Source organism: Falco peregrinus, chromosome 7, assembly GCF_023634155.1.
Source record: "Falco peregrinus isolate bFalPer1 chromosome 7, bFalPer1.pri, whole genome shotgun sequence".
Classification (NCBI taxonomy): domain Eukaryota; kingdom Metazoa; phylum Chordata; class Aves; order Falconiformes; family Falconidae; genus Falco; species Falco peregrinus.
This window is the reverse complement of record NC_073727.1, coordinates 2,705,139-2,717,500: the sequence shown is the minus strand read 5'-3', so window position 1 is coordinate 2,717,500 and position 12,362 is coordinate 2,705,139. Positions and strand designations below refer to the sequence as shown.

Here is a 12,362-nt window from a genome sequence, read left to right as displayed (position 1 = left end):
GTACAGATTAGGTAACTTCTAACTCAGACAGGATTTGCAAATTAACTAAAACGTATGAATTGGATAAAAAAACCCTTCAGGCATAGTCGAAAGTTAAACTACTATTACTTTCATGGAAGACGAGGCGTTTTGCATAAAAAGTTATGTATACACAATTTTAGGGCAAATTTAGAATAGGGTTATTAGTGAAAGCTGTCTGTACATGCTTTGTTCTGATTATACATAAAATCAGTTATTTACCAAACAGCCCATGGTTCTTTTGGTTTGTTTTGCTTTTAAGAGACATAATCCCTACATGCAAAGGACAAGCCATCAACACCCTCCTCCCTCCACCCCCTTTAGAAAAAAATAATACTGTGATTTATCATCCTTTAATGATTAACTCATTCCAATATCTAAACAAACCATTAGTAACAATGCTTGAACAAGAGGAGCATGGAAACTTTGACTCCCTCTGGGAGCCCATCCTTGCCTTTTCAATTCCTCGTTAAGTCTTTTGCACACACACAGATAAATCAAACAAGCAGCAGGGACCATGCTTTACAGGGAAAGTGTGTTCAAGTGCAGTGTAACTTCCAAGTGCCGTCCTCCTGTATTCTCAGGCCACAAGCTGATGGGATAATATCAGAAGTGTCTGAAATAAAGTGGTCTTTCTACTTCTGTGCATCAAATTTCTGCTCTCTCCCCAGTGAGGTCAACTGTCAAGAAGTACTGGGAAACGATGTGCCCTCAACTTCGAACAGAACAATCACACTTGTGGAAGAAAAGCAATGGAAGTTTTCTGCAGCATTATTCAAAATGCATCATTAGTTGTCAAGCCTCCAGCGGCTGAGATGTACCTTCTCTTCGCTTTTTTAGAAAGTCAGGTTTTTGGTTTTGGTTTTAAAAGTTTCAGTTCTCCACCACTGGAAAAAAACAGGCAGATTCACTAATCAAAGCTGTAGCAACCTGAGCTAGCTTTGTATAATTAAGCTAATTGTCAGAGGTTTTTGCTAGGTGACGGTTGTTTAGAGAAAGAAAAGTTAAGAGAGCTGGAATTTTCTGTATTTACTTACAGTAAATGACTTGCCTAGAAAAATCTTCCCTACCTAATTACTTGGAAATATTTCCAGTACCGAGCACACATGGAACAGCATTCACTCCACAGAGCTTAAGGAGCTGATGCTACACTTTCTACTTTGCTTTGGTAATGAAATTACTGGCACTGAAATGATTTGCATGGAAACATGTTACCAGTGCGAAAGCTACACCTGATGAAGCAATAATCACTATCATCAGTAGGTTGTTTAAAGTTTGTCACATCTAAACCTAACAAAATTCATAAGTTGAATAATTAATATTAAAAGGGGGTTGGGTTTGTACACAAAATAAAGAGAAAAAAAAAAAGGAGACAAGTATAACAACTAAATAGCTTTCTGCCCTGACTAAAATGAACCCAAATTGGAACCAAATAACTTCCTATCAATTCTCACTTACTGAGGAGAACACCCCCTGCATTTTGTGTCAAGGGTCTTAGCCACGACTGATTAGTGCAAGAGAATCACATGGAAAGTGTGGTACCAATGGCTGGCTAAGCTCTTCCCTTTAATGATGACATGATTTTCTGATTTGCCAAGGAGAGGACAAAGGACAGGATGAATTCTTCCTAAAAGGGGGAGGAGACATAGCCCCCCGCCCGCTCCCCGACTCCAAATCAGTAAGAGTGTACCATGTATATTAGTCTGCTCTGAGGGATGAGGACACTCTGCTGACCCCAACTTACAAAAGAGAAGGGGTGGTAAGTAAAGCGGACCCCATCTATACAGGATGCTGGCAAGCCCTTGTTTATACAACAGCAAACAAAGTGAAAGGAGAGGTCAGAGGCAAAAGTCAAGTGAACAGAAAGGAAAGTTTTCTGTTTCTAGTGACCTTGGCCCTAGAAAGAAAACTAACTATTCTGGGACAGCTGAATACAACACTGAAATCTCAGACACTGGGAACACACCCTGCAAATGGGAATATAATGTTTTGTCTTTCAGAGACTGTGAGGTTGCTAGACTACTGCATTTACAACTATTATTTTAATAACATGCTTTAAGGAAAAGTGCCCAATCTAGAAGAATATTGAAAATTGGGGCGAACTGCTCTCACTCCTCCCTCCACCTTAGATTACAGGATACAGTACAGAAATGAAAAAGTATACTCAGCTGTCAAGACTATCACTCTGAATGTTAAGGAAGTGAGAAAGAGGAAACGAAAATGCCTGCTGGTTATACTGCATCGTATTTCACGTTTATCAAAGTGAGAGATGTTTTCACACAGTAATTTTAGAATGGTATTATGTAAGAGCTTTTATAATCTGAAAGAGTAAAATGTAAGTGTGTCTGTGCCAATAATTACCCAAGGAAAATTAAACAAAGGAAAAAAAAAAATATTCTGCTGTTTTAAAGCTGGGGTAAAAAATAGAAGGACTTGCAATACAAATGTAGCGTCAATATTTAGATAGATCCCACAAATGAACTTCATAAACATTTCAGAAAAAGGTTTACAAGGAAGAAATTAATACATCTAATTGTGTGTATTCATTGGCAAAATTACCACAGTTCTGAAAATTGTTCTTCTCCGACACCACCTTTAAGCAACTGTCACATCTGATAGAATAATAAGTTCTGTAATATCTCTTACCTGCAAATCTTTCTCTCCTACTCTGTCAACAAAGCTATGTATATTCTTGGATCTTTCTCATATGTGTAACTGGAGAGCAGTTCCATGATAGAGACTTTGGCTGGTGGCCAATAATATGGTAGTTTGCATCTGTCATTGTTAGAAGTCCTGATGGTCCCTTATGTAATTAAAAGTGGTTTTGAAGACTGTCACCCCATGGGGTTTAATTAAGGTTCAGCCCCTAACAGCCAGCAAGTGTAAAATACATCTCTCTATTATAACCTGATCCCTAATCCAGTGGCTTAGATGCATGCAGATGTGCTGGAATAGGCACCTGCAGAAAAGAATTACTTGTAATTTTCTTCTAGAAAGGTCTGGCTGACTGCAGATTTCTATTTCAATATAAAACTTACTAAGCAAAACTAAGCAGGTAAGAAATCCTGAAGTTATCCTGAAAGCTACCAGTAGACTCTACCAAAGAAAAATAGTCCCAAATAGAGGGAAGAGGATGCTTTGAAACAATAGCATGAGCAGAAATACCTAGATATCTTTTTTCCAAGAAAGCCAAAGAGAAGCAGGTGAATAAACATCAAAACAACGTTCACCAGAAGCCAACATTAAATCAAGAGAAAGCAGTCAACATCAAATCCAGACAGCAACCTTTTTAACAAGCACTGGAATATATTTTAATCACACTGCCTGAAGACTTGGCCATGGTATAGAAGCTCACTATAGCAGATGCTATAAAAAGAAGAAAAAAAAAAAAGAAGAGAAAAAGAAAAAAAAATGGGGGGAGAGAGAAGGGTACCTGTCTCGGGTTTCACAATCAAAGGTTGCCTGTTTGAGCAGCCTGATAGCGCCTTTTGCTTCAGACCTGCAGTCTTTGAGACATCGTGCTTAGATAAAGGCAACAGTAATCAGGGGATTATTTCATATTCTGTTTCTGCCTTACAGTTACAAGCACAGAGGAACAGAGAAATAAACCCCTCAATTGTCAAGATAAACAACAGATCAAAGAACCTGGATGCTATCTTCAAATATAAAATAGAACAAGTCTACAAAAGTCATCTTTATACAACAAACTAATGTGAAAGATCATTCAGTAACTTAACTTGGTTGAGAAGGGAAGTCAATTTCAAAACCCTTGTCCTTCCAACCTAAATGGCTCAGATAGAAATTTGTCCAGTGTATTTCCACAGCCTAGCCAACCATGTGAGAACCCCTGCAGAGAATGAGGCCAAAACATACAGTTTACATAACTAGGAAAAATGAATGCAGCTCATTTGCTCCTTTCTTCCTCATTCTTTTGACTTCTAATGCTCTCAATTTTAAAGCTCTGCGTGCTTTCCTCTGTTCGCCTACCACCAAAAAGCTTAGGTGGCACTTCTGTGTTTCTACAAATGTTCCTTTCACTCCTACTTTTGCAGCATCAGAGTCTTTTCTTCCAAAATCTTATTCCCTCAGCAGGAAGTCATACATGTACATGCACAGACACCAATCTCCCTTATGAGGAAAGGCTGAAAGAGTTGGCCCTGTTCAGCCTGGGGAAGAGAAGGCTGAACAAAAGCAAACCGAAGCCACCAAGCATTAACAGAAGATGAGGCCAAGAAAGAAACTAGGTCTCTGGGGTAGAGAATTGATCATTCATGTCCTGAAACTTTCTGAAAGTCACTTAACTGTGGCCTCTTTGCATTCTTAATGGCTAGAACTCTAACTCATCTCTTCCCTAAAAGCTTATTTTAGCATTTGGTTTTTTTTGACAAAAAGTAACCTAAGGCCAGCAAGGGCAGAGAGATACCATAGAAGCTTCTTGTATGTATTCATGGACCACGACTATTGCACCAAGATGGCCAGATGTCAGAACAAGCTATGGGACAGCATTGTCAAACTGTGACAAGTAATGAGAAATTCTACTGCTGGAGTACCCAGAAGAACAAATCCATACGCGGGGGACAGCAGGATGATACACGACTTTGATAAGTAGAGGTTCTTATTTTCAGCACTCAGCACTATGACTGCCAAGCAACTGAGAAAACAGCACGTCAGAGATGCTGCTACTTCAGGCTCTTGCAGCTCTTTCCACTGTGTTCGGTGTATGGTTTAATTTATGTTTTCCACTCTGTAAAAAAGGGAACTTTGAACGCTGCAGAAAGCCAGTGAAATTTTCCTACTTTGTTCATATATAGAAATCACACAAGTGATTTCTTCAGCTTAGATGGGTTGCAATAATCATTATTATCTTTTCTAATATCCAGTTCAACTGCTCAGTTCCACAACAGTTTGTGAGAAGCAGCATAGGAAACATCACCGAACATGTATATTACTATATAAAACAACCTCATTCTGAGCTCATTCTACAGTCAAAAAAAATTTCTTCTCTACCACAAGCATGTCACAGTCGGAGTTCTGCACAGAGCAAGAAGCGCAAAGAAATCACTATACCAGAAGTACCTAGTGTTAAGGTTAGGTGTAGCACAAGGATAATTAATTTGGGAATGCCTTCAACCAGAAGTCACAAGCATAGCAGGTAACTAAAGCTGCTGGGCAGATTAAACAAGACCTGTACTAAGGAGGGACACAGCTGACTCTCTGAATATGTGCCGAGTACCACTGTAGTGACACTGAAAACGCAGCATCTCTGCATATCCCATTAGCTTGTTGACAACCACAAAGTTGCAACACACATGGCATTTAAGTGTTTTTCTAATATCATATCAAAACAACAACAAAACAGAATTGATGAAATTCAAAAGCTCACTCCTAAACTCCTCTGAGCGTATTTTGTATCCGACTTAAAAGACAGAGAAGCCAGCAAACCAACTTTCTCTTCAACAGATAATTATTCAGTGAAGTCTGGCAAAAAGAGCCAGCAGAACTCATAAAAATCAAAAAGTCAGGCACTTATGCTAGTCATAACTGCAGTACCCAGAATTTCTTTGCAGGCAGCTGGGTGGCTTTTTATGTTACTCTGAAAAAGATAGGAAAGGGAAAAAGGAAAAAACATGAACAGTATACGTGTAAATACAATAATTTAGAAAACCTAGTGCTAACCAACAGGTAGAGTAATCTCCTAAAATAAGCTCCAGAAAAAGCAAAGGTGAAGAACCTTATCCAGAGGAAGGATAAGTCTAAAGTTACACCTAAAATTTGTGGAAGTAACTGTCCACTGCCTTTTAAAGCAAACTGCTGTGTAATTGTAGGTATCACCAGGACTCTTAAAATGCTGGCCACCAGCTTCTACAGTCTTACCACAGGGACTCCCTTCCAGTCACACATGAAAAGCAGATCCAAGAGCAGAAATTCAATCTGACACAGGGAATACCTACCCTTTACATACAAGTGGCTTTGAACACACCATCTAGATATTTTAAACATGAAGGAAGAGGCAAGGCATCCCATTGTTTCCCTCATTCTTTCTTTTCCTCTCCTCCCCCTTTGCTCTCTATTCTTTACCTGGAACTGCTCAGATGTACATGTGTTCATCTCTGGTGATACAGGTGGTGTCTGTCCTATTGAAGCTATTTTCTCTGCTGCAGATATTGGTTTCAAAGGTTCCTTGGTAGGCTCTAACATGCCCTAAATAAATAAAGAGATAAATTTTTAAAAAAAAAAAATTCACGCATGCACACAGACACACACGCTTTACATATATTCCACGAACTACAGATGCAAAAAACTAGAACACACACTATTAGGAGGTACTACCCTCAACTAGGGGCTTGGGGGTAGCCATATCTCTCTGGGACAGTTTCACTGAAAGGGATAGGAGATAGGGCAGAGCAGGGAATCATCCTGGTTCCTTAGGCCCAAGAAACATTTTAGAGCCAGTAACAGAAACCCCAGCACTTAGCCGAAGCTTGCTTTCGACTTTCGATAATGTAATTTAAGCTGGAGGAAACAGTTACTTGATAAGGTTACGTCTTCTCCTCCCAATTGTGTGTAGACTATTCCAGAAGTATCAAATGGACCATTAAAAAGGTACAAGTGCTTTCGTTCCATTTCAACAATTAAGAAATTCAGAAGAAACAAGTCAAATTATCAGTTTGCAGAATGATACCAAGAACAATAATTACTGACATGGAAATAAATGCATTAAAAGACTTTAAAATTAAAAATGCAGTTTTAATTATTTTCTTAAACAAACAGTTCAAAGATAGACAGTACTATGAAAAATGTCTGAAACCTCTGGTGTTCCTGAATAAGACTGAGGGCGAGAAAGTGATCCACAGGAAGACTAAAGTTTGCACTGAGACATGCAAACCACCTCAGAACAGTAAGGTATGAGAAAAGGAAGCCCCAAATAAAACGGTTGGATTTGCAACTAACAAATCCAATTTTAAAATGATTTCAGGACGTCAGCCACCAAGATTAGCTGTCCCCACAAATGTTTCTACACCATATTAGGGGAGCTTAGAATTCAACCACCAGTTAAATCAATTATTTTGGACAGTGGAAAACCACATGAAGTGTGGCAACAGAAAGCAGCAAGCCACTTTACTCCTACCATCATCTCTATCCAGCTTATTGTGTGCAGAAGTATGTAAAAAAAAATTAGCATATAATTAATTAGCAACAACAATCTGTTGCAAAAAATAACTACACATGTTGCGTACAAACATAGTCTCGCTCACAAATATGTTGCGGGAAGAAACCAGCATTTTTTTATTTCTCTGTAGCAGAATCCCATGCTTACATCCAAAGTGCATGAGCTGACCCTGATGCATCAGAAAACAGCAGCTATAGAAACTGACTGTAGAAGGCACTCTAAAAAATAAACCTGCAGATTAAATTGGCTAAATATACACCAAACAACATTGTAATCCTTTCATATTATATGGTCAGTCACAAACTGAAAAGTGTACATGTGTTTGTATGTGTATATACATAGGTTTCCAGAAAAAAAAATGTATTTATTCTACTCAGACTAGCAAAAATAGCAAATCTTATCTTCTGAATGTTTTTACTACAGACATCGCAGAGTCCGAAATGCCACACAGCAATTACAGAATATGAGCTTAAATGAAAACAGTTGATCTTACTGCACTAGGTTACTTGAGTTTTCCTTCAATCTACAGAAATCTAAATTATGCTTATTATTTTTATCTAGCACTTGTGGCAACACAACGATACCGGCTATACAATGCTTTTTGTATGCACAAATAGGCTTTTATACATAGATACTTATATATGGGTCCTTTTTTAATATGCCAACACTGCAAAGCATTACCACTCATCCCTCTTGACCCAGGGATACTGAGATGCAATCAATTAACAAACAGTCTGTCACAGAAACAGTTGTACAAAGAGGAACGCTCGAGAGAGATGAGAAAACTTCCTACACACATTTCATGTAATACCATAACTACCTAGCAGTTCATCTGGTCTTAGTGCCAGGGCTTCCCACAAGAGCTGATATGAATTGATGCTTTGATTAATTTCAGTGCTCCTTTGTTGTTTTTGATAATCTAGTTTCTCATTTCAAGTTTAAGCTGACATTTTTACATCTATACTTTGTATTTAATAGTTAAAATTCAACAAAAAAATTTTATTGCTGCATACACACTAATACATTACTTCATTTTTTTCTTTTTTAGAAAATGCCTCAAATTGAACTTAGACCCATCTTCTTAGATAAATAGCTTGCTTTATGAAATGAGTAAATCTATACTTTTTTCATTTAAAGTATCTTCTTGCACATGTAATGAAAATTGTTTATCTGATGATTCTTTTCTAGCATTTTTACTGATGCCTAAGCCATAACCATACTTCCAAAAAGTATCTTTCAGCACACTTGGTGCTTGATGTCACTTAATATATTTCATTATATAAATGTTGTTGGAACTGTAACAAAAAATAACACACAAAAAAAGCTTACCAGTCCTGCTGCATACATGGGTACTATAACAGGCTGTTTCTTGTTGCCTGTAAAGAGCTGATAAAACAACAACAACAAAAAATTTACTCAAGAATTTCTGTGCCTGTGATGATAAAATTTATTGCAATGTTATACAACTTGTATAGCATTTATTCTCTCATACTAATGTTATGTTAAGTGTAACACAATGGTTAAAAACTAATACAACTTTTAATATTAATAAGGCTTATAAAAAGTTGTCAGGCAGACTGTCATGAAAAGCCATTTTCAGTGCAGCTATGCCATTAAGAGACAAGCATTCATACAAAAAGACTTCCATCTGATCCTACATTTTCAGGAACTCCGTTATTTAGAAAGCAAGTTTTACTGACAGACTCACAATATTTCTTGTGTCGATTCCCAAGGAGCACAAAAGCTTTTTGTTGCTGTGGGAGCCACCCCACTGGTATCTCAGTCCATATGCATCATGGATATCCTGCAGCTCTGTCCACACGTCCATCAGTTCCCTATACAATCCATCATAAATCAAGTTATCAACAAGAATAACAGCCTTAGAAGCCTTAAATATTTTATTCTAGTTTTTAATGCAAGTGACTTATTATGCATCACAATTAAACTTACGCCCAAACACAATACCCAGAGGAACTAAAGCTGCAGTGTTCTCAGAACAACTATAGTTCAGACTTCTTATTGGAGAATAATGTCCATAGCAGACAGGACAAGGCATATTTAGACATCATCATCACATGAATAAATATAGCAATTTATATCGAGTGTAACTAATAAGACATATTCTGATTAAATCCAAGACATCATTTTAAAGAGGATGATACGCTGCTGACTAAGTTGGTATGCTAAGTGAAATACTCCTGGCATACACAGTCACTGAAAACAAGCGTTCTGCTAGATAGCCAATTTTTAATTGATAGTTTTTCAAAATGCTTGAAGAAAATAACTCATTTTTAATTACTGCTGTATGTTTTAATTTCCCAAAGACAACACATTTCTATGTAATTTTAGTTTGTTGCATTGTGGCTTCTTACCCAGTATTTGCTAAAGTCTCCTCAGCTGTCATCTGCTTTTCACCCGCTTCCAACAAATGATTCAAGGAACTTATTTCTTCTTCAATTTCAAGAACAGGCATGGGAGGAAAACAGACTTCAAATATTCGTTCCAGACGACTTAGCAACGTTGTCTACATTAAAGAGAAAAATATTTATGTCAAGTTTTGTTAATTATTCTAAAGAAAAGGGTCAAAAATTATAAAAATAAGTTAAGATGGAAAACAATATATAGCTATACAAAGTTTCACTTGCCATGAAATATGTAACTGCCAGAGGATCACAAGATTTTTTTAAGCACCAAACACAGGCTTCTAGCTACTGAGAAACAGTAAGGGTCTTACTCTCTGCAAACAGAGCTCTTATAGAAGAATCCAGAACAGTTCTTGTCAAAGTTACTATGTCATAAATTAGCAGAAAATATGTGCAGCAAGTATTATGCTACGTAAGATGTGTGAAAGTCTCCAAATCTATACATGCTAAGGGTTTTACTAAATACATCTTTTCAGCAAGCTTCTTATCAATCAGTATCATTTCACTTAAAGATGAAGCACTTCAATCCAAGCTTGAGACATAACACTGATTCAGAAAATAGCTTCACTTATAAGATGCATGCAGTTAAAGGTCTCACAAAACTTAACCTGATGTGCAGCAAACTCATGGTGTGATAGCGACTTTGAAAACAGTAAAGAAAAAACTATTTATAGTCCAAACACTGCACACTTCCTAAAAAACTGTTACATCAATGACTTAGATGTAGAAAAACTATAGCAAATGAAGCTGGGGATTATAGTTTATGTTATAGTCAGGTATAATGCAGAAGACCCAAGACTAAGGCATTTAAACATTGTTTGTCAAAAAGTATTTGTAAGATTCGTTTTGTACTTCCGCAGATCAAAACAACGAGAGAGAAATAATTACTTCATGCCTTAATTTCTTGCCCCAAAACCTATTTACCCATTTTTTCACATAAGACATTGCTTGGAGAACAGCAATTCTTCTATTTAAATAAGCAATTTCCCTTTCCTCCCATTCATGATTCATAGCTGATGCTGAATGCTGTGATCCTTCAGGGGTTAAAAACCAACCTTGGGAGTTTCTATCCTAGCCAAATAACTGAAACAACAAGAACCCTACTAACTTTTGTTTTAGCTGCATAAGAAGCCAGCTAGATAGCAGCATGGTTTGCATAACCTCAACTTTTATCAATGTTACTCTTGTCTGACCTTCTTTCTGCTGCCTTACAGTATAAGCTCACACCAAGAACATGTAAATACAAATACTCAGAAGTTTGCAGAAGGGCTACAGATCTATATTTCACTGTTTTGAAACACTAAGCAGGATTTCCTGCTTGTCAAAGCAGTTGCAACTATGTCTTGATGCTGCCATTACTTCAGCAGCCCTTGGGAGAAAGGAAACTTCAGCATCTTAGGAAGGCAGAGTTCTTAAGTTTCACAATGCAGAAAATGTCTCCTGCTTTTCTCTCCACCACTGCCATGATCACTGCTGTTGGGTAGGATAAGGTCTCAGCAATATAATCAGCATATATTGGTCCTAATGATTTCCAGGCATTTTAATTCCACAGCATGCACTGGGCCTTGGCAGATGGATATAATATTAAAACCAAGAAAACGCTCAAACTCCTGTCCCCACAAAACAAAAAAAAAAAGTGCCCCCCCCTTCCTTTTTTTTTTTGGACAAGCACTATATGCTTTCTTATTTTCAAGTTCTTCCCTTAAATTTCTATCACTTTTCTCTGTTGCATTTCCATAGAGACACAGAATTTCAGCTTTATTACAGCTCTATGAACTGTCTCAAAACATCAGATGTATGACTGACATGGAATATATTTTTCTCCTCAGTTCGACCCATTAAAGACAGGTAAACAGCAAGCTCTTAACATTTATTAAAAAGTACCAATTACAAAGCATGCTCATAAAAATGAAATTAAAGCTTTTTTTAAATGTACTTGGTTTTTTTACCAGAAACACCTGAATCTCTCTTCTTGCTAGGGGAAGAAGACACAAGCCTGGCACAAAAGCAGCAGTTTTATCTTTCTAATTTGGAGTTCCTCAACAGCCACCTTTCCAATGCTCTGCCACCCCACACACAGGGCAGTGCCAGCAGCTCCAACACCTGCTTTCCTACCAGGGAAACAGAAAAGAAACCGAGTAGGCAAAAATCCCATGAGCATCCCACAGCATGTGCCAGTATAGCTATGCCAGCAGAGCCCTCCTGTGGAGATGCAGCATATTCCAGCAGCAATGCTCAACTTACAAACACAAACCTCATACAGAGGTTTTTTGTAACAACTGAAATGATATAAGGTTCAAAGAAGCAAGGCTGGTAGGTGGAAGTTACATATTTTAATTAGACCAACCAATGCAGTTGGGACAAACCTTTATGCACTAGAGTATCTGCTTCACAGTTATAATAGTTATGTGTAACATTTCTCATTCAAATTTTTATTTGAAAAAATTTGCCTCGTCTCTTGTCTCAATTAAGCAGATCACTGACCATGTACATCAGCAAGCATAGTACAGGAAACATAACATGGAGGCAAACGCCGCGTTATCGGAACATCTTGATTCTGTATTGGAGTCTGGATGATGAGTTGGGAACTGGGAACCAAGTTTGTTCAGTCTATTCTATTCAACTGCTAACTGCAAAAAGCCAGAAAATGAACTTGCTTAGAACATCAGCTCTTCACTTTTGCTACCTGTGAAAGAAATGCCTGACAGGGACAACCATCAGGTTCAATTATTTCCAAAGGATAATGTCAA

The 12,362-nt window shown here is 37.6% G+C and overlaps 1 protein-coding gene across 4 annotated transcripts in view; it reads right to left on the bottom strand.

Moving 5' to 3' along the window:
• AFTPH (aftiphilin) overlaps positions 1 to 12,362 on the bottom strand; it is a 47,468-nt gene that overhangs the window by 13,184 nt on the left and 21,922 nt on the right. For all 4 annotated transcript variants that reach the window (XR_008747987.1, XM_055809483.1, XM_055809481.1 and 1 more), the window contains exons 3-6: positions 9,562 to 9,713; positions 8,898 to 9,024; positions 8,519 to 8,575; positions 6,097 to 6,219 (exon numbers count right to left, since the gene is read on the bottom strand). Coding sequence is in view for 3 of the 4 variants with exons in the window: in XM_055809483.1 (XP_055665458.1) it covers positions 6,097 to 6,219; positions 8,519 to 8,575; positions 8,898 to 9,024; positions 9,562 to 9,713 (459 nt within the window). In the remaining variant the exon portion in view is untranslated. The remainder of the gene's footprint in view (positions 1 to 6,096; positions 6,220 to 8,518; positions 8,576 to 8,897; positions 9,025 to 9,561; positions 9,714 to 12,362) is intronic.